Here is a 22,347-nt window from a genome sequence, read left to right on the forward strand (position 1 = left end):
CTCGGCGCAGCACTATACGTTGATGACGATCCAACATTCCTTCTGATTTCCTCCTGTGACGGTGCATGTCTTCGCGATGCATCACCCTTCTTGGTATCATTACGAACTAATTTAGGCACTGGTTTATGTGCGGGTTTGTCTCTAGGCACCAGAAAGGAGAACATCGACACTTGTTTGCCATCGCTCGTTAGTTTGGGCAGCGGCCGGTAGATTACAGGTTCGTGAGTTGGAGGTACGAGGCGAGTCTGTCGGGATTTGGTTATTTTGGATGGTTTGGGCTCGTTTGGCATTGTGTGTGTGTGCCTGTTGTGTTGGGTGAAAGTTTGAAAGTTTGGATGTGCTTTCAGTCACTGTGAACGAACAGGATGAATGCCAAGTTCTAACATGGATCTACACGCGCAAAACGATTTTAAAATAGTTCCGAATACTTTCACGACGCGAGATTCGTAGATCGAGATTTTTTTGACAGTCGACAGACTTTAAACTACTTTCCCAGCTAAGACAATCGCAAAATCTAGATCTTTGCAACCAGATTCTGGTCAGCTACAACAAGGAAGAACATGTTAAGGAATTACTGCATCACTATAAACCACTTTGATCAAACCGTCTTACCCAAAATTCCATTCAACCATTCAATAATCATCTGAACGGCTCTAGCCTGTTCCTTAGGCACATCCTTCTCGGCCTGTCCCAGTCCAGCTCCACGAGCCGAGCACCAGCCATGTGGCATATTCTCAAATCTCGTGTGCTTCGATATCGCTCCAAATGGTCGCTTTTGTAACTCTGCGTAATATGGAAGCTAGCAAAACGTGATTCCCAGTTAAAAAGCGTGAATTTAAAAAGTGATGTTTCGGACTTACGAGATCAGGCTCGTCTCTTGAAGGCATCAAGTAGACTGGACCACGATGGTATTTAGGGTCTTTCATGGACATTGTGCCAGGGTGGATGAAGACTCCGGCGGTTAGGTATGAGACTCGGCCCATTACGATGCTTCCTATCATGCCTCCTACAAGTTGCAGTTGACAAGTGGTTGGTTTAATTTAAACAACTCACACATCACAGGGCAGCGTTCACGACCATGCCTACCATAACATGTGCCGACCCAGCAAATAGACTCTGCAGTCTTCTTCAAGTACTCATGAACCAATGGGAGATCCTTCTCTACTACTGGCCATGGGCATGTGTCTTGAATCCACTGATAGACCGGGACTGGTCCACCTATATGCCAGAGATCCTTACATCAGAACCTAGTCCAAGCAATAATTGTGTATATCTAATTCCGAATCGTTTACCAGGTACGAATCTAGCTCCTCTGAAGAAGTCAGGCATGATGACCTTAAAACCACCACGAAGTGCCAGTTGGTCGACAGTTTGGCGAGTGTTGCGTGGCTGGTATCCAATTACATCGTAACTATGGAGTCGATTCCAAATGAAGTTCAAGTTCTTGGGTTTGTTTTAAACTGCAATGCCGAATGATAAATGTCGTGGGGATGCTTTGGAATGTTTGCTAGATCCAAGAGCTGGTACATCAAAGCTTTGGCAGCATCGGGCTACCAATATGTACATGCAAGAAATTACAGATCAAGATTGAGAGCAACGTACCAGAATATGATGGTTCGTTTAGCATTCTCATCTCCGACAACGTAGCACTTTAAATCCTTTCCAAGTAGGATTTCTCGACCAACAGGTTTGTAATCAGACTGGAATTCTGGCACACATGAGCATTCCTTGGCCCAGCCGGTTTGGTCTGAAGGAGACATATTGAACTTGGACGGGTGCTTTTCAAAGTTTCACAGACGCAATACGACAATCCAAAACAGTTTGGAGGGTATGGAAAGATTCAAAGGACATATGAAAATTCTCTCTCCTGAAACACTTTGTCGAATACGAATGAATCGTTTTCGTTGTTCTTGCACGAACCTCATCCGACAAACTCGCAACGTTTGGACAAATACCACACAAAATTTTTCACTCAAGGCACAAGGCCCAAACCATTTTGAAGAAAGGATATAATTTCGAAATCGCTTTCAGGCCTTGTATGATGAATCGGAATTCAACTTTCTTTATTTCACACAACAGACGAAAAACACACATCGTTAGAAGATTGAACGCAACGAAGAGGGTGTTTGACGTAGAGCTGTGTCTAAGCCCTTGCAACAACACGACCGACTATAGCGCCGAATTGAGCTGGCATGGCTTCTATTGCCTTGTCACCAGCAGCAAGTTCAGGTCTGCCATAACCTACAAGTTGAACATACAACATCAGTTAAGATGTAGTTTAATCAAATTGCATTGTTTTACATACCTTGGTTAGGTTCTTCTCATTGTCCATAGTGCCAATGATGACAAAGGCCTCTCTTTGTCTCTTCAATGCTGGTGAAGATCTTGCAAGAGTCGTATCCAGGCTCTATACTTGAGATACAAGTCAGAGGACACCTTCCGAATAGGACAAAGTCATCGAATGATATTCTAAAGATTCAAATTCATTACCCGCAGCAATGACACGTTTGCTAGAAACGAACAACTACCAACCACAAACCTCAATTCAAACCGTCAACTTACACACTATCCAACAGATCTGCACGAGCAGTCATAGCCTCCTTCGTGACGACAATCTTCAACCAATCCAAGTCGTCTGGAGGAGGAGCGTTGGTGGGATTGAATGTAAAAGCACCCAACGTCATTGGATGGACTGCCCAAGGGTTGCATGGAGCGTAGATATCCTTGATCTTGGATTGTATCGCTTGCATGTTGGCAGCAGTGTCAATACCCTGGGTCATGACATGGGAGGACTTTGATTGTCCAGATTCCTTTTTCAAGAATGAGATGTATTGTTCCAGGGACGGAGGCCTTGACAGTGGGCTAGTAGAAGGTAACAGGAGTAACATGATGGTTAGACTACCTTGAAGAATCAAGGTTGCGTAAAAGGTCAAAAGTGTTTGAAGGAAAGAGCTTTTGCTTCAGCTTCAGTTCCGTCGAGAAGGGCCATGATAGCAAAAGACAGTACGATCAATTTAATAAAATTTTGGAGATTCAGGATAAATCGAAACCAAACTCGACCGTCCCGAAATTGAATAGCTTGCAAATCTGAAGAAGTTAGGCTTACTTGCGCCAAACGCAGACAATTTTGGTTTTTTGTTCGTTTTGTGATAGAGGATGGCCCTTCGCTTCGATGTTTTGATCGAGTTTTCAGTTTGAAAAGTGAGGGCAGAGGGGGGAGTGGTGGCCGCAACGGAGTTCGTCCACACCAAGGAAGAAACAGTTTCCTTGGAGGAAGAATCATTTCCGAAAAGGTGTGCACCGAGAGAGGCTATTTGAATTGCAAAGTCAATCCGCATATGAGGCCGTACTCTTTTGAAAACCTTTCAACTCTGGTAGTATTTACTGGTGAAGCGTGCTTTCATTCAACTGTGCAATTCACCCATTGAAAGTACATGCGGTCGCTCTCGTCGAAGCATCCAGCTGACAGCTTACATTATCTGGAAGTCGGTGGGATACTGAAAGTTTGTTGCAGGCTGTCCCGTGATTGTTTCAGACGTTTGAAATATTTCCGTGATATTTTCACAAATACTCTCAAAGTAGCCCTTGGCACTGAATCAATTGAATTCGAGACAATGTTAACGTACATACAGTACAAAGGGGCGTGAATCATGCTTTGTTGTCGTCAAGGAGTGCGGTTGTTGTCAGCTTCAAGACTTTGCAATAATGTGACCAACCAGAGTTCCCCATTGAGCGGACGCAGATTCCATCTTCTTCAATCCGATGGCAATTTCAGGAGTTTGCATGACCTATTTTGTTGAAGATTAGTATGAGTGCTTTCGTTTTGACAAGTGTCTATTTGAACGACAACCTTGGTGAAGGTTGTTCCATTGTCAAATGTCGCCAAAAGAAAGAAGCTTTTGGACTGCCCTGTGCCATGATAGATCTGATAAGAACGATTCCTTGATCTCGAACAGACATGTAAGGTATCAGGGAGTGCATGGCTTGCAATCCAAGCGTTTACGAGATGCCATGACTTGTTTGTCATTTAACCAAGGCTTTTAAGACCACTGTGAGAATCAACTGCTCGAAATGGTTCATATTTACACGGCCATCAGCAGATCTTCTGTATTTAGCGGAGTCCAATCCTTGTCCGAAGCAACAATCTTCAACCATACCAAGTCCTCTGGAGTTGAGGAGGATACCTCGTTGATCGCACAGACACCACGACCAAAGGTTTGAATCAACAAAGGCTTACATGAGGCTTAGATATCCTTCAACTGACGTTTCGCAGCGTGCAAGTTGTCAACAGCATCAACACAATGGATTATAGCACTAGTAGAGTAGGTCCTCCCAGATTCTTTCTTGAGGAAGAATATTCCGGTTACTCTAGTTACAGCTTTCTTCGCATGAGGTTATTATTTTGAAATTTTGAGCAGAATTGATAAATTTGTGACTTGACTTCTTGTTGTTTGATTCGAAATTTGAAAAGAGTAGAGAAATGTGTCAACAGGTTTAGCATTAAAGCGAGAGCTTTGGATTCCGTTTCATCCAGAATTACAAGAATAACTACGGCAAATCCAAAAGAAAATCGTTTGAGATTGCGTCCAAACGAAAATGTAGACTTGGCAGATGCTACTCGGACAATGTATTCACCACCATCACCACAGAGATTCATTCTTTACCAACTGGCTCTTGTATCAAAGTTGATAGTGGAGATGATGTCCTTCGAGGACGTCCTTTCTGTCTACATCGAGTTCAACATATTCAAATAAATGTTGACGATGCGTTTCTTCAAATTGAGTCGTCGTTGATGAAGTCTGCTTCGAGTTATATCCTTGAACAGCCCGGCATTTTGTAATCGTGTGAATATACAGAATGGTGTCGAGACGACAATAACAAGCGTATTGTTTGAAGGATAACGTGCAACTTGAGATTTCTCTTTTGAGGTTGGTATAGCAATTGGAGTGTTGCAGCTTTGTTGGATATCAGCTGATCAGCTTGTATTTGAGTATAGTACTAAGACTGAAATCTGAAATCTATGGTGAAACTGAAGATAATGAAATCAGCGGTGAGGTTGAAAGCACATCTTGTAATTGGCTAAATTGCACTTGGCTCCATTATATCCCGCTTCCTGTATTTAGAAATATAGATCTGGACCACCCACCTTACAAGCTTCAGCGTTTGATGAACCATGAAACGGGGAGAGTGTGGTTGTTCGTTTGTATTGGCAATTCGACTGTAGCTGCTCGCGAGGTTTAGAAAAAGTTTTGCGTTCGTTCCAAGTAGATCTCAATGAAGAAAGAATATTTGAATCAGTTAGCATCGTGGTCAAAGCACTTGCGCAAGTAAATCCCACGTCAACCAAAGGCTGCTTCGAACTTTATAAACCATCCAGATCGCTACAAGTCACGTATAGGAGAGAAAAGTGAGTCGACTACGCACTCCATTCATGATATCAGATTAATTTAATCGACCGCCAAACCCTCATCACTGGTCCGTAAACCAATGCGGTCTCCCAAAGTTTCACTCCGACTCATCATCCCGTACAGATTCAGGATGTATTGCAGCTCAAAACGAGCTCAGCTCTTCACATTAATACTCGCATTTAGCATAACTTTCCTCATAATGACCTTCTTATTCGTGGATTCCTCCATTGTCACCAACATTAAAATGAGGATTGTCCCAGAATACTATTTCTCGTGTCTGGCTCCACCGTTAGGAGGCATGTTTGGATTTAGGAGGGCGGCTGAACGTGTGGAATGTAGTCAGAGAGTGGTGGACTCTATTGTGGATATGGAGGCTATGGAGTTTGTTGGGTTGGGTCAGGCATGTTTCTTTGAAGTATGGACGGGTGGATTCAGGCTAGCTCGCTTACAATCGCTCTCTACTATTGTAGTCATTACCATTTACGTATGGTATAGATTGTCAGGCTGCTGGACCTAATGGTCGAGATTCAGAAGCGTGTAAACCAGAATGGTTGACTTATTCAACCGTATGTAGTGAATCGCTTAACCAGCTAGCAGATCACGTTCATGATGCTGGTACGTATCGCATTGTCATGAAATAGTTTGCGTTCGAAGGATTCTGTGGATGTGTTGATCTTTCAGCAGAACGGCGCAAAGAAGTACAGTTTACCTTGGATAGTGCACTTCTGCCTCCCATTTGGATAGTGAACTTCTGCATCCTCACACTCTCTCACCGCTCATTTAGGAATGAGATTCCGCGTATTCGGCATAAATACAAGATGGCGAGGCTTTGGAGTCCGAATACGACTCGCAGGCTCATACGCCAGACTCCAACCCCACAACAAGCTCCTAATAGTCTCTGACGCAGACGACGTAGTCCTTCTCCCAACCCCACACTGCTCATCCGCCCACATAACATCCCGATTCATAAACACATCTACACCAATTCTTTTCATGGCAGAACGAGGCCTATGGCCAGAAGTCTGGCTCTCACGGGACTTTGAAGTCAAATCAACCAGTAACACATCACCATACAAGTACTTGAATGCCGGTACGTATATAGGGTATGCATGGGCTGTCGCTGATTTGGCAGAGCGGGTGCATCGAGGTGATTGTACGGATGATCAAAAGAGTTTTATACACGCGTATTTGGACGATGTTGGTTTTGTGTCGGAGGGATTGAATAGGAGGAGTATGTATGATAAATGGGATTTTAGAGAGGGCGTGCAACCGGAGGGGTTTCAAAAGTATATTAGACTGGACGTGGATAACGAGTTGACAAACAGCTTGTTTCAAGAGTCCATGTCGGATTTTGACTTCACGTATGTAAATACAAAGGGGCTTGTGGTGAATACTCATACGGGTGGTAGGCCTTGTATATTTCATCAGAATGGTGACAAGAGTCGTCAAATCTTGCCGCAGTTTAGGACAAAAGTCGGTGCATAACATGTGAAAGCATATTAATAGCTTTTTCAAGTTTGCAAATTATAATTTAAGCTTCATGGTAGTGATATACAAAGAGAAATAAACTTGTGTACATATGCAAACAATATTTGGACTAGTTCCCAGCCCGAAAAGCGTTCCTGTCTTTGGAGCGTATAGAAGCTTCATACTCCAAATCAGCCTCCACACTAGCTTTAGCAGCTTCAAGCTTCTTGACAATCCGCTGTTTGGGTGTCTCCTTCTTCTTTTTAAGATCAATCAATTCAGACCCATTCTTATTTGACTGCCCTCCTCTCGCACCACCTCGTCCTTCCTCCTTCTTTGCGACTCTTGTGCCATTAATAGGCCTTCCAACACCATCAAGCCCGAGATTAACTCGTACATCATATGCAATCTGCTGCCACAAGATATCAGATTCAGTCCCATTTGCGCCTGATGCAGCCGACGACGATCCTAGCAGGGCAGTAGCTTTACGTCGTTGACGTTCGAGCTCACGTTCTGCATCTCGTTGTTGGTCTTTGGTATCGAGTGCTATACCAGCATCGTCGCGAGCGACTTTGCGACCATGGAAGGGACATATTTCAATGTCTCGCCGTGGACACAGTTTGCCGTTTGGGAGACGAGCTCTACATGGTGTTATTTCTTCTTGTTCGTGGGTGACAAAAACCACTGAATGGGAATGGAAAAGCTGTGAGTATCATCACTGCAAAAAGCAGGATGTGTAGCGTAATAAATCACCTCGCTTCTTCAAATCAGCCAAGGTATCTTCTGATAGCATGTGCTCTTCTTGCACAGAGCCATAGAATCTATGAGCGAAATCTAATAACGACGACAAACAATTAAACAACAGGACGTTTGAATTCAGAACGTCTAAAGAAGCAATGTTTACCTATTCCAGTCTTGTTGAATGCCACTTCCTGCTTATCCCAATAGAACAAGTCATCTGCATATTCAACGACTGGAGCTATTGTCCTCAGATCTAAAAACGCAGGTTGGCCTTAGGTTTATTGGCGGTAGTTCATCCAAAAGTCACAACTCAAGACATACTTGATTCAGTATCTACAATTGTTCCAGGTGGAACGATAGTTATAGGTAGTCTGGAGATCTTGGTCCTTTTCACAGAACTAATTGACTGGTTATGAGTATTTTCATACTATCTCAACAACCAAAAAGGTAACCAAGAGACGAAACATGCCTGGGATCAGCATCATCCGAAGCATCTCGCTTCTTCCCCTTCACATCTGGATTAATCTTTGTAGAAGCGAATATAGGAGCGTTTCCTAGCGCAGGAGTGACAACACTAGCTCCGTAAACAGGAAGGATTTCGTCAGGTCTTGTTCCTGTTTTCTGAGCAGGTTTTGGTAGAGCAACGACCTTGGGTTTGTTAGATGATGATGAAGCTTTCACTTCTACGAATTCGTCATCATCATCGTCTTCCTCCTCCTCTTCATAGTCCTCATCGTCTCCAGTTTCGTGCGGCAGCTCTAGTGGCACAGACAATGCCAATGCCTGTAATTTCACATCGTCGATGGCTGCTTTCAAATCTACTGCTTTGCGCAGGATGGTATTTCGGCGAGTAGGGTCCTAAAGAAAGGATTCGATTTCGATATAAAGGACAACAAAACAAAGTCTAACAGCTCTTGGGCTTCATGCAATAGGTTTGATACCTCAACTCCAAACTTGGTAATAATATCCAACCACAACAAGATCTGTTGCCGATGACTCAACAACTCCTTATATGCCTCTCTCAGAGTTTGAAACACTACCGCATTCTCCTTGGTCTCTGTTACGTTTATCGTTTTAGGCACTTGAATGACCAATTCATAACTATTAGATCCAAGGCCATATTCTTGTGCCATATTCTGATGCGAGAGGTTTGCATCTTGTGATTGCGGAGGAGGTGCTGGTGGTGTTTGAGCGTCTAGTCGCGGTACTAGAATTTCAAAGCAGCCGTTCTAGAGACGAGACAAGAAACATGAAGCAGGCTGCTAGTATGTCTACTTAGAGATACAGTTCATTACCATGACTTTGAGGTTTTCCAACACGTCGGGACGTTGTTTCTCCATCTCTGCGACGGCAGCATTATACTTTTGCAATCTCACTTCTTGCGATCTTGTCTACAAATAAACAGGTCTGAGCTTGCACAGCACGAGTAATGCATACAAAACCATCGCCTTACATCTCTCGAAGCTCGTTCCCGCGTTGGCCCGAAATAGATATCCTCGTGTGCGAAAGACACTCCTGCATTCTCTTGCAGGTATGTAAACGCCAATCGAAGCTAAGAAAACAAAACGTTAATTTGCCTATGACAAACCAGACCCCACCAAAACCCGTTTACCTGCTTATACCCAGCACCAAACTTATCATGCCATTGCTTGAGCGTACTAGTAGCCAGCTGCCTCAACTTGACACCCCATTCCTTGGGCGGTGGCAGTTTAGTATCGTTTATTCCAAGTACTAGTGGTAAGAATGTTGGCATATTGTCCAGCATGCATATCCTAAACTCGTGAGATCTTGTAAACAAGACATCGGCCAGCTGAACGCATGAATATCGTATCTACGAGAAAACGTGGTTGGTTGAGTTTGATCAAGTCACTGTAAAACCACCATTTTGTATACTTGAGCGTGCGGCTTCTTGAGCTGGTCCATGATACAAGTATATGCCATTTGTACATGGTTGTCCGATTGCTTGCATTCAGCTTTGATGGCCTATGTGTTTGAGTTTACGAGTTATGGTGGGATCTGAATTTGTAATTTTTGGTGTTGATGTTGGGCTTACTTGGAGCGTATCGTCTTCTAATGTGGCTGATCCCCGAGTAACCAGATGCTCGATAAGTTCTGGGAGCTCCATGAGGTCCTGTACGTTCGAAGCAATTAGTGATTGAGGATAATTTCCTGAAGTGTTGACGCTGGTGTGCTCACAGGCACTTTTCGACAAATTCACCTACTTTTGCGGTTTACGACGCAATTGTGCACTAGCGTCAGCACTTCAGGAAACTATCCTAAGGGCGACGATCTATACCTCAGTAGATCTCACGGGTTGTCGGTTTCTTCTAGTTGCTTTTTCAAGTGCTGACCATTTTTGATTTAGGAACCAAACCACGAGAAGACACGACGATACACGAGAATTGCACGAGAAGACACTACTTTTTCAGGAAATCCAATACCGCGAAAACAGGCTTGATATTGTAATGCTAGACATATATTCTCAGAAAACCATTTCTTATGATATATAAAAGTGCTTTCTGTAAGCTCCCCATCCATCCAAACTTCTATTTTGTCACCAGCACCACACTCAGAGGTCCGACCCTCTCTTTCTCTCCTTTCAATAGGTTTCTACTCAAAGGAAGGAATTGACAATATTTGCATTCTAGTTGTCGTTCCTTCCATAAAACCGATCTGTTGACCAGCAGTCACGATGGCAACATCTCCAGCTTTACATATTCCCAATTCTGTTGCGAAACCTACAATGAAAAAGGGTTACTTGATTGTTTCGATCGCTACAGAGGTGCAAAGCTCCATCCTCAAGTGGCAGCAACCAAGGCGACAACTCACGTAATGTTTCGGTCACAATTGAATCCTAGAGAAAGGACGAAGAGTGAATTCAAAGCTGTGAAGGTAGAATAGTTTCATTTCAATTTTTTCTCTTACCTCGTCACCAGTATGCGTATATGGTATAATTCCAAAGTTCAATGCCAATTGTCGTGCAGTTTGCTGTTGCGAATGCAATACTGCTCCAATTACAGGCACCAACGGACGATATTTGGCAGTCAACCGAGCAGTACCTCCCAATTCAGTGACGGATACAAGTACTGCTGCATTGACTTGACGAGCACACGTCACAGCTGATGAAGCAATGGATTCTGATACTGGGATTGGTTTGGGTATGTTGCGTATTAGACGTGCTTGGAATTCCAAATCTACATTATGAAAGGATAGAGAGATGTTAGAAACTGGCTTTTATGTTTTGACAATACGGAGGTTTCTCTTTTGCTGCTCCTTCCCAACTCTCCACTCAACAGCAAGGCAACTTACAGTTGGTAGACCTTTCAGCATTCAAACAGATTCTACGCATAATGTTGATGGTTTCCACTACGTAAAGACCAACAGCTGTTTCAGCTGATAATACCAACCCATCAACACCATCCATGACAGCATTAGCTACATCAGCAGCCTCAGCTCTGGAGGGTCGAGGATGAGATCTCATAGATTCTAGCATTTGATTCGCTACTAGAATTGGTTTTCCTGCGGTGTTTGCCTAACAGGTTAAAATGTTGGGAATTTAGGTAACGCTTTCGAGGTAACAAAAAACAGACAACAAGGATTTTAATGGCTTCAGCTTACCAACGTCACCATTCGCTTTTGAGCAGTAGTAACTATTTCTACGTCTACTTCAGCACCCAAATATCCTCGATCAATGACAATCCCATCAGATAATCGTAAGATGGCTTCGTAATTTTCCATTCCACGTTGATTTTCAATTTTGGATAGTAATTTGACTTTGGAATTACCCAACAGGATTCTATATTGCGTTGACTGTGAATATCTTGGGTTTGATGGTCGCATTTGTTCAAACAGTTGATGCCGACAGCGCCAAAAATGTCAGACGTGGACGCAAAATGCCCTTTGGAAAGCTTTGAAGACCCATACCTGACTTCTTCAACATCAGACACATTCCGAATACAAGATACAGACAAGAAGTCCACACCAAGCTTGATGGCAAACAAGATGTCTTCTTCGTCTTTGGGACTGACTGCTGGTAGCTCTTCAATAATATAACTGGGAAAGTTTATTCCCTTGTTTTCACCCAACCAGCCTAAAAATGTTTCCAAGGAAGATTTGTATGTGAGTCACTTTACCCACATACGTATACAATTGCAATAATCCCATTCAAAGAACGTTACCAGAGTTGTCAACAATGGTACGAATAGAATTTGGTAGACGTTCCACAACTGTGAATGAGAGTAGACCATCGTCAATGTACATTTTATCACCAACGCTAACCAATTCTTTGGTATACGTTGTTGATATCTAATAAAATGTGGTATCAATATTTTGTAATCCTTCTGTCTTTGTTTAACTCCTTGCTCTTTAACAACCACCATACCTTCGTGTTGTCACCAACTTCATTGACATCGTTAATAAAGAAGAAGCTGTCTCCTCCTTTTAAGAAAACTGGCTTTTCATCCTTCAGACTTCCAGTTCTAAAACGAATATGCGATTCGAATGTTAGACACAGGAGCGTAAGAAAATGGGAGCGACTTGTTTATTCGGATCTTCGCAAAGCAACCGCATGACCCAACACACTAAAAGACTCAGTCTTGGATCATTTACCTGACTTTGGGCCCATTAATATCAACCCATATCCCGACTTCAGCAGTAGAGTTTGTCTCTGTCAGGATGGAACGAATGTTTGTGATTGCTTCTTGAGCAAACTCGTGTGTACAATGAGAAAGATTGAGTCTGGCTACATTCATGCCGGCTTCAATCATTTCTGCGAGCATTTTCTTTGATGATGATGCTACAGTAATGAAAGAGGTGTAAACGAAACGATAAAGTTTGCGTGAAGATAAAGCTTTTCTAGGTACCAGGCCCGATCGTTGCGACCACTACAATAAATAAAGGATTTAAAAGTTAGAAAATGAATTGAACGAAGTAATTGAAACAATTAAGGGAGTCACCTTTTGTTCGCATGATTTCATGAGTTTCTACATGTCCGGTTAGTTTTCACGTTAGCGTGGTTGTTGTAGATATAACCATACAAGTCAAAACACTACATACGTGTAAGATATAGTGGATGTTGTCTTGGTCTTGAAGCTGATTTTACAGGAGGTGGAATAGTAATAACCTTTGCGTTCAATGGTGAGTCCAAATGATCCGTTTCGTCAAAAGACGAGCCCCCGAAAGCAGGAGCCGGACACATGTTGATCCAAGTCAGAATCTTGTTATTATTTACTATATTTCCCTATCGAATCCTCCTTCTTCAAGCTTCCTCCTTTCCGTCGCTTGAGTTTCTGTGGACCAGCCAGTCAGTAAGTTCTCAGTACTCATCGATTTCAATTCAAAGGCAAAGATACACGGAATAGACGTGTTTTATCCGTTTACATACGTGTATTTTATCAATTTAATATTATTTTCTGTGTCTTTGTACAATCACAACCAAATTCACATTACCTACATATTCACAACACCATCCAAGCGAACATACTGATTCCTGTAGCAAGATCCATACCAATACTCATGTAGTCAGCAAGTCCACTTGATGCAGATGTTCCTGGAGCTGCAGTAGCTTCTGATCCACTACCACCTGTAGAGTTGTTGTTTCCAAAGTCAATGATTACAGAGCTGCCACTATTGCCAGTACCGTTGGAGTGACTAGTAGCATTTCCAGTACCATTACGATAGGCTATAGCGTTGCCAGTGCCAGTTACGTTGTTGTCGGCGTCAGGTATAAGACTGGCACGAGCTTGACTATTGATTGATGGAGTTGCTACGACAGATTCAAGTGGAGTAGGAGCTTCACCGATGTCTGTAGCAGGAGTTGATACTATAACTGGAATCGATACAACGACACCTGGCTGAGTGACTTGCTCAGAAGGTGTTGGTTGAGCTACGGTACCTGTAGCAGGAGCTGATACTATAAGAGGAGTCGATACTGTAGCAGGAGTAGTTTCAATGAAACTTGATTGAGCGACTTGCTCAGAAGGTGTCGGTTGAGGTATTACAATCGAAGTTGATAATAATACACCGCCGCGTGTTTCGATTACAGATACGACGGGAGTTGCTACTATGGGAGAAGCAACTATGGGGACACTTGCGATTGGAGTGAATACAATAGGGGCAACTACGATTGGAGTAGACGCGATGGGAACTACATTGGTGGTGAATGTGGGTTCGTTGTTGGTAGCAGCAATAGGAGATATGGCGACACCAGATGATGGATTGGCTGCAGGAGCGGGTGGTGGTGCTCCTGATTCAGCTAGTGGTGGTGGAGGAGTTGCCAGAGCTGGTTGTGGAGGCGTTGCAAGGTCTGGATGAGGAGTCTGGAATACAATGATAGTGCTGACTATAGTTTCAGTATGAGTGACCATGACGGTGACTGTAGATTGAGCCATAACATGATCTATGGGTATGAGAATGTGTTAAGGTTGACTCGGTTGACTTTCAGCAATCCAAGATTGGCATTCGGCATGAGCGATCGTTCACTGACACGCATACTCACTGTATAAGGAGAATGCAGCGAGAAACAGCGTAAAGCATGCAGTCATCATGTTGACCATGTTTGGTGAATGTATGTTATAGCTTCAATAACAGTTCTCTTGATGTGTTTTGGTCGAGTTTGTTGGTGCGAAGCATTAAGCTTTTTTCAGGAGAACCACGAAATGCAACTTTTGACAGGTCGCTGGGAAGAGAGCCATGGAAACTTCACTTGTAATGTTCGAGAACAAGGAACGCACCTTTGGAAGCAAGGTATCATATGTAGGCAGCGCGAAATTTTGTTTGTATCCATCTCTTCAGATCTTGGTAGTCCATTCTAAACCTTGCGTATGAAATGAGTCAGAAAAATTATATGCGAATATGAGAATGAATTCTGCTTGCCCTACACATTCATCTACTGTCTCTTCACTCCCGTCTGTCTCCGATAATGTTTGCAGAAAAAGTCACACCTCACCGTGGACGTGTCATTATGAATCTGTACAAGGAGGAAGAAGTTGGAATGGATGCTAGACATAAAATGGCGCCACCATTATATAGTTGCCGTATATAAACCATGTTGTAGAATGGCCTTGTTTTTGTCATCTTACCTCATTCTTTCTCTCACACATTCACACACAGGCACATACAGACAAGGTTACGATGGCAGACAACCAGGAAGTGGACGTCGACTCTGTCATTGAGAGATTATTAGAAGGTAATATTACGTGCTCATCCCATCCTAGATTCTATAGCTGCTTCTAGTTCCTGCTTGATTTCTCTTTGTGTGGTGGAGACGAGCGGCGGGTTCAGGGAGATGGCAGTTGCTCAACTGAAATCAACCCAGCTGAACAAGTCACTTTATTCTATATCCACTATAATGGCACTTTATTCTGTCGTGCTTTATTTGAAGCTCGCCCCTTCGCCTCTAATCTCGTCGAAGCAAAAAAACACAAAAAACGGAGGAATTTTATACGACAAAGGCACACGGCCCTATGGGTCTTGCTTGATGTTAACGGGGATTCTCTCCCATCACATTTATTTCATCATCATGCTCTGCCTACATTTGGCATATCTCATCTGATATCGTGCTACGTGCCATGATGGTACAGATAATGGTGTCCCATGACAACTTATTAGAAATAATCACACAACGTGAAACATCTTGCCTGACGACGAGACAGAGGGACATACTAACATCATTACAATCCAGTCTACGTTATAATCATCATGCTCGACCAAATCTTGTTACTCACCAACTATATAACTTCAAATAGTGAGAGGTAGTAGGCCTGGTAAACAAGTACAACTCGCTGAACATGAAATCCGATATCTATGTACAAAATCACGTGAAATATTCATAAACCAACCAATCCTACTCGAACTGGAGGCCCCAATAAAGATTTGTGGTATATTTAGTGGTTGCACCTTATAAAGTATACAACTCGTGCTCACGATATACTCTTCTCTCTTTACACTATCAGGGGACATCCATGGACAATATTACGATCTGCTACGACTCTTTGAATATGGAGGCTTCCCTCCCGAAGCAAACTATTTGTTTTTGGGAGATTACGTTGACCGAGGGAAACAATCACTGGAAACAATTTGTCTGTTACTGGCATACAAGATCAAATATCCCGAAAACTTTTTTGTTTTACGAGGAAACCACGAATGTGCTAGTATCAATCGAATCTATGGATTCTATGACGAATGTATGATATGCGATAGTGATAGACAAAAAGTCGCAATCTTTTGACCATGGACGTGGAATCACTAACACTCTTATCGGGATCACATTAGGTAAACGGCGGTACAACATTAAACTATGGAAAACCTTTACAGATTGCTTCAATTGTCTACCTATCGCTGCCATCATTGATGAAAAAATCTTTACAATGCATGGTGGTTTATCACCCGATCTACAGAGTATGGAGCAAATCAGACGAGTCATGCGACCGACAGATGTACCAGATACAGGTATGCATAATGATGACCTAATCGTGTTGTGTTAAATGTGATTTTATGATTGAAATGTGTGATTATGGAGAGTCTGATGGAGGGAGAGATTTTACTGGAACATTGGTGGAGAGTGTGCTTTATATCCATGAGAGTGCGTGCCATAGCAGAGTGATTGTACGAGGAGAGAAGACGAGAGATACAGACCTCTGATTTCTTTTGGATGAATGATACTGGCAAAAAAGGATTTCAGGAGGAAGACGAACGACTTTTTGTCAGATATCTTCCCTCACATCCTCCTCACATCGTCTATGAACCCCATCGACAAATTCATAACACCGCCTTTACCACCATTCTAAAATACTATTTTCTATGTACCACAGGTCTCTTGTGTGATTTATTGTGGTCTGATCCAGACAAGGATATCGCCGGATGGTCTGAAAATGACCGAGGTGTATCATTCACCTTTGGTCCAGATGTCGTGACAAGATTCTTGCAAAAACATGACTTGGATTTGATTTGTCGAGCTCATCAAGTGGTTGAAGATGGATATGAGTTCTTTGCTAAACGACAGTTGGTGACGCTCTTCTCAGCTCCCAATTATTGTGGAGAGTTTGATAATGCAGGTGCCATGATGAGTGTAGATGAGACGCTTATGTGCTCCTTCCAGGTAAGTTTAGTTGCTTACGCTATATGCTTGAGGATCAGAAGTTTTTGCTTACTGCTGAATCTGTTGACGTGGCGGGAGGGTGGGAGCAAGAGAAGCATCTGTGTTATCCGATACGTATTGGAAGCATAACAATGCAATCGTGATATTGGTTGCATTTGCACATTGTGATATCAAGATGCAAATCACAAGAAAAAGCAACTCAACTAATCGTATTACAGAATCTGAATTGATCTCTCGACTAACATACTACGACCTTCTAGATCCTAAAGCCAGCAGAAAAGAAGCAAAAGTATGCATACGGCGGTATGAACTCTGGCAGGCCAGTCACACCTCCACGAAACAAGAAGAAGAAGGATATGGCCAAAACCATGTAGTTTGTCGAAGTCTCCCAACGTATTATAAAATCTCTCCCAAAACACTCGCCAACCCCCTCGCCTTTTACACAACCACCAACCAAAACCCAAAAGGATATATTATCGCCATACAGAACAGAAGAATTGTGGAAGAGTTATATATTTTTTTAGCAATAGTATCATTAAATCACCGAGAACCTTTTTTAGAGAATTGGGAGGGTCCCAACATCAACAATAGCAACCAAAAACCGTAAAAAAAAGTGTAGAACAGGAAAACCTCGAGACCACCCATATATATTGATCTTGTAGAGAACCAAAGTAACTCGGGGAACGTAGACCACCACCGCCATCACCACTACGACAACCCATAATCCGATATATATAACCCATCTCGAGAGAACTTTTTTTTAAAACTTTTTTTGATGTTGCAGAAAGCACCCAATTCATTACATGCATTGCTAAAACAAAAAATCTTGCCCTGCTTTTCTCCTTTATGTATTGCGGTTTAAAACTTTGAGATATAAACTAGTGATTCGAAACTCTGTATCGCTGATTGTGTGCTGGTGTGATCTTGTTTTCGGATGGCTGTTTTCGCGAGTGTTTGAAGCGATGATGTCGTGCGGCGCCTTATCAGAGCCTTGCGACGTAACTGTTTTAAGATGTAGTGTGGGTATCTCAACTTAGTTTTATTTGCGTGTAATATCGCTCTTTTGTGCATTTCTACTATACAATTTTCAAAAACGCAAAATCGAAATCAGGTTCTTTTTCTTTATATGCTACAACATTCCGGGTTCTTTCTCTCTCTTTTTCACAAAACCTCATTATTTTTCCTCCTTCTGACACAAAACACCATATTCTCTCTCCTCATCGAGAACGACGAGCAGCAATACTACTCCTCGTAACCCTCTTTGACATCCCACGGCCACGGCCACCAGCATCACTCCCCTCCGAATCCTCCAAATCAGCATCTTCAGACGACGACAGCTTTGAGGGCAGAGACATCAAATTACTTGACGCCTTCCGTTTCACTACAGAGAGTCCACGACTTGTATACGTAGCAGCAGCAGGCAATTCATCATTCTGCTGGTCATCTTCGTCATCACTGCAATTCACCTCACTGTACGATATCCCTTTATTTCGTGTTGTGCGTCTACTGTTATCCCTACTACTAGATAGCAATGATGGCTGTTGCGGTGGTGGTCGAGACCTAGTGCGTAATGCCCGTATCGGTGGTTGTTTGTTTTCTTCGGATGTTGATGAGGGTGGTGATACACTTGGTGATACTGTTGTCAAGAGATCAGGTAACGTGTAATAACTATTATGTATATCACGAGATCTCGTTCGTATGGATGATGATTCGGTTGCTGTTGAATGATGGGATGTTGACATTGACATTGACGTTGAAGCTGATGATGGTCGACTTTTGCTGCGGCTTCTTGTTTGTGGGTTTGTTATTGTTGTTGATGTCATGGTGTTACTACGAGATCGTAACAGCCTTTTATTTTTTATTTCGAGATCCGAGTCGTCGTCTCCTGCTGCATCACTAGAAGTGACTTTTGTTGCTGTTGTTGATGATCGTTGTTTTCGCACTTGTCTGGCACTAGATCTTGTCGACTTTGTAGCTTCAGCACCAACAGCTGATTGCTCCCGCCGTTGACGTTCTAATTTCATTTCACGTATTTCAGCAGCAAGTTTAGCAGCCTGCTGTCGTTCAGATTCCTTCTTCCTGCGAGCGACTTTTTTGGCTAGATCGTGGTTTACTAGCTCATCGTTCGTATGATGCCTAACAAAGCTAAGCACTCTGTGTCGACAGATCGGGCACTGTCCTTTACATGACCTATACACAGTGAGACATAGCATTGTCAACTTTCGTTGTTTGTGGAGTTGACTTGCTTCATGATACGGAGTGCATTATTTGCATTAAATTGCTCCATAGAATGAAATGCAGTAATGGACTTACGCTGAGCTCAATGTCTGTTCCAGACAGCCCAGACAAATGGAATGGTGACATTCTACATTTTGATGAAGCGTTGTTTTATCAGTATGATGCACCAAAGCAGAGGGAGGCGAATAAAATATTAAATTGTATATTGGAATTTACCGAAACTGACTGGGTCGACTAGCCAATCCAGACATACAGGGCAGTGGAAATCTAGGACAAAGCTTTTTGGTCAAAACAGTTTGGTTCATTGAGCCAGAATGGGCCAGCAAACTAGTAGATCGTTACCAATATCATCATTCTCTGCTCTTGAAGGTGGCCTAGAATCACTGGTAAGCATCGTTCCAAGACTTGGTTGACGTTCAATCCTGAGTTTGCAAAAGCTGAAACTACTTTGGGCCCAACCAAAGTGCAAGACTGAAACGATGACGAGAACCGGCAGGCCGAACGTGGATTTCGAGTTTATTTTTTTTTTGTTGGAACGTGTTCGGATTTGAAAATCAAGCTTAATCGTCTCAATGAGACAACATTCAATTCTGGTAAATCTCAAGCTGTATTTTGTTTTCACGAGATAGTTGACTGAGGTACAAGCATTTCAGGTGCCAAACTACGTAATGTGGAACTTTTTCTCGTGTACTCACCATCGTGCTGACTCAAACGACAACACTCCTGTCACTCTGTGCGTCAATCTGAAAGTATACCGTGAAGCAACGATAATGATCTTAACCGCACGGGCCTAATATCAGAAAGAATGCATTATTACATGGTATCCCAGTTGTAAAATTCCTGCTTGAAGGAACTTGCCCGAGACAGCTCCAAGTAGACGTGTCAATCCACTGGGTACACACAAAGAACCATGACCGTAACGAGTCGCAATTGCAAGCCATTGCGCTAACAAGCTCATCCAAGACGATCATTTCAATCTCAAGTTCACACGATGGCACTCTTTCAGTCATGACACGTTTGCTATGAACGATGACGTGTTAGCAAAACACCACCACGTATCAGGAAGCCCCACAGACAACACTCACACACTAGCCAAAGGATCAGCACGAGCAGCCATAACCTCCTCTGCAACAACAATCTTCATCCAAACCAAGTCGTCCGGAGTAGGAGCATTGGTAGGATTGAATGCCGATGCACCCAAAGTCATTGGTTGGGACTGCCCAAGGCTTGCAAGGAGCATAGATATCTTTGATCTTGGATTGCACACCTTGAAGGTTGGCAGCGGTGTCAATGCCATGAATGATGACGTGGGAGGACTGGGATTGTCCAGATTCCTTTTTGAGGAGGGCGATGTGGGTTGTTCCGGGCACCTTGGCCTTGAGTGTGGGCTAGTAGAAGGTCGGAGGAGTAAGCTGATGTTTAAGATACTCTAAGAGGCTATGCTATAAAAAGATCGGAGTTGTGTCAAGTATTACCAATAGAGCTTTTGCTTCTGCTTCAGTCCCATCAATGAAGGACCATGATATCTCAAGACACAAAAGGCCGATTTAGACTGTTTTTGGAGACTCAGGGTAGACGAAATTGCTGAAAGGCCAACATTGGTTGTAAGATACACTTACATGCGGCAAATGCAGACATTCTTATGTCTTGCTTTCCGTTGATTTATTGATATAGAGTGGCGTTCAGTTTCGACGTTTTGATCGAAATAAATGAGTCTGGAGTGTGAAAGGAGGATTGGGAACAGTTGGCCCCAAAACATTTCGGCTACACCAGGAAAATTCATATCCCAGGATGAATCATTTCCTAAATGGTGCGGCCCCTGAGATGAGGATAATCTTATGAGTTTGTAGCTCTACTCATCGAAGCTGTTCAAACCTGGCAGTCTTGAAGTGTCAGTATGGTTTCGTTCGACAGTGATTCAACAACGATATACGATCGGTCTTATCGACCAACCGTCCGAGAGACGTCATTTCTTTAATTGTTTCTCACGTTTGAAAATGGTTGGAAATACCTAATTGAATGTTTTCCAAGCACTGACGGAATGTAATCAAACCAGCCCTTGTACAATTTAGTACCAATCATTCGTCAATTTCAATGGTATTTATTTCACTTTCCAAACATAAAGGCAGATAAAATGCAACAAAAATTTTTGACGAGTCACAAAACTTTTCGTTTCAGCCTATGCTCTGGCAATAACATGACCAATAATGGTAGCATATTGAGCTGCTGACGCTTCAATCGCCTTGTCGCCGGCAACAATGTCGGGGTCAGCCATGAGCTAAGAAACATACAATTTAGACGTTCAGTACTCGTTCAGCATTTGGTTGCATCACCAACCTTGGTCAATGTGGCTTGATTGTCCATTGAAGACAAGACAACGTAGCTCTTGGTTTCCTCAAGTCCAACAAAGATCATAGTGGAGTGGTATCCAGGTTCTGTAATTGTGCGAAAATGTTGAAAATTGAATATGGATGTCAACGAGACCTCTATGTTTGATGTCTACCTGCTGCCATGGCCTTCCTTCTAAAAAAGGGTAAAGTTGCACGTCAGCAACATCGGAAACAACACCAAACCGACTATACATACACAGCAACCAAAGGATCGGCCTGTGGCACCAGTGCCTCCTTCGAGACAGCAATCTTCAACCACGTCAAATCGCCAGGGGCGATAGGAGCAGTAGGATTAGCTGCAGCAGCAGCAAGAGCCATAGGTTGCAATGCCCACGGTTTGCATGGGGCGTAGATATCTTTCAATTTAGCTTGTACAGCTTGCAAGTTGGCCAGAGTGTCAACACCGTGGAGGATGGCGTGTGTGGATTTCGATTGTCCGGATTCCTTCTTGAGGAGAGATACGGTGGTGGTTCCGGGAACTGCAGCTTTCAGATTAGGCTATGTTTTTGGGGGATTGGCGGAGGTTGAGAAAATGCAGTGGAAGTTGATATGAGTAGTGAGGTTACCAGTAAAGCCAGAGCTTCAGCTTCAGTTCCGTCCAGGAGAGCGAGAATACCTAGAAATACACGGTATTAGAGTTTTTAATTTTGAAAGAAAACGAGGTGTGCCGCAAACTTGATGTAGTTCAGAAAGAGATAGATGCAACTTACCGGCAGCAGCAGCCATGTGAGAATGTATAGTTCTGATTGTCTTGAAGGTGGTTGTCAAGTATGTTTGGTTGCGAATAGAGGAGTGGTGATGTATGACAATTAAGGTGACGATGAGTGTCACAAAGGTTTAACATGTGGGGAGTCACGCACACGCCACGTTGAGGGAGACTCCGAGTCAGGACTTCCAAGCTCATAGTAAAATTCTTTCAATGTCTCCTAGATGTTGGTGGTTGAGACTGCTGCTTTTTGTTAATGTGCATCCTCAGGATTTGACGAAAAAACTTGAATGCCTCTGT

The 22,347-nt window shown here is 43.0% G+C and overlaps 5 protein-coding genes across 5 annotated transcripts; 2 read left to right on the top strand and 3 right to left on the bottom strand.

Annotated features, from left to right (window-relative positions):
• Positions 1–514: 514 nt before the first annotated feature.
• Positions 515–1,760, bottom strand: SmJEL517_g05916 (uncharacterized protein; the record flags this gene model as incomplete). The annotated part of the gene is made up of 6 exons (XM_031171842.1): positions 515–543; positions 613–799; positions 861–1,006; positions 1,087–1,218; positions 1,293–1,411; positions 1,603–1,760. 6 exons carry the CDS (start codon positions 1,758–1,760, stop codon positions 515–517), a joined length of 771 nt encoding a protein of 256 aa, XP_031022170.1.
• Positions 1,761–5,607: 3,847 nt separating this feature from the next.
• Positions 5,608–6,893, top strand: SmJEL517_g05917 (uncharacterized protein; the record flags this gene model as incomplete). Its single annotated transcript, XM_031171843.1, has 3 exons — positions 5,608–5,823; positions 5,879–6,023; positions 6,193–6,893. 3 exons carry the CDS (start codon positions 5,608–5,610, stop codon positions 6,891–6,893), a joined length of 1,062 nt encoding a protein of 353 aa, XP_031022171.1.
• A 112-nt stretch (positions 6,894–7,005) lies between these two features.
• On the bottom strand, positions 7,006–9,741 carry SmJEL517_g05918 (uncharacterized protein; the record flags this gene model as incomplete). The annotated part of the gene is made up of 11 exons (XM_031171844.1): positions 7,006–7,559; positions 7,629–7,709; positions 7,780–7,869; positions 7,938–8,022; positions 8,082–8,474; positions 8,558–8,845; positions 8,912–9,007; positions 9,070–9,168; positions 9,229–9,447; positions 9,510–9,599; positions 9,670–9,741. The coding sequence occupies 11 exons, from the start codon at positions 9,739–9,741 to the stop codon at positions 7,006–7,008; spliced, it is 2,067 nt and encodes a 688-aa protein (XP_031022178.1).
• Positions 9,742–10,226: 485 nt separating this feature from the next.
• On the bottom strand, positions 10,227–12,813 carry SmJEL517_g05919 (pyruvate kinase; the record flags this gene model as incomplete). The annotated part of the gene is made up of 12 exons (XM_031171845.1): positions 10,227–10,354; positions 10,446–10,470; positions 10,542–10,810; positions 10,926–11,148; positions 11,235–11,412; positions 11,541–11,706; positions 11,795–11,921; positions 11,998–12,094; positions 12,225–12,411; positions 12,479–12,499; positions 12,572–12,598; positions 12,672–12,813. The coding sequence occupies 12 exons, from the start codon at positions 12,811–12,813 to the stop codon at positions 10,227–10,229; spliced, it is 1,590 nt and encodes a 529-aa protein (XP_031022179.1).
• Positions 12,814–14,535: 1,722 nt separating this feature from the next.
• Positions 14,536–17,087, top strand: SmJEL517_g05920 (uncharacterized protein; the record flags this gene model as incomplete). Its single annotated transcript, XM_031171846.1, has 7 exons — positions 14,536–14,650; positions 14,737–14,802; positions 15,362–15,493; positions 15,569–15,799; positions 15,888–16,064; positions 16,427–16,713; positions 16,974–17,087. The coding sequence occupies 7 exons, from the start codon at positions 14,536–14,538 to the stop codon at positions 17,085–17,087; spliced, it is 1,122 nt and encodes a 373-aa protein (XP_031022189.1).
• Between the last annotated feature and the right edge of the window lie 5,260 nt (positions 17,088–22,347).

Source organism: Synchytrium microbalum (genome assembly GCF_006535985.1).
Source record: "Synchytrium microbalum strain JEL517 chromosome Unknown SmJEL517_scf0065, whole genome shotgun sequence".
Lineage (NCBI taxonomy): Eukaryota > Fungi > Chytridiomycota > Chytridiomycetes > Synchytriales > Synchytriaceae > Synchytrium > Synchytrium microbalum.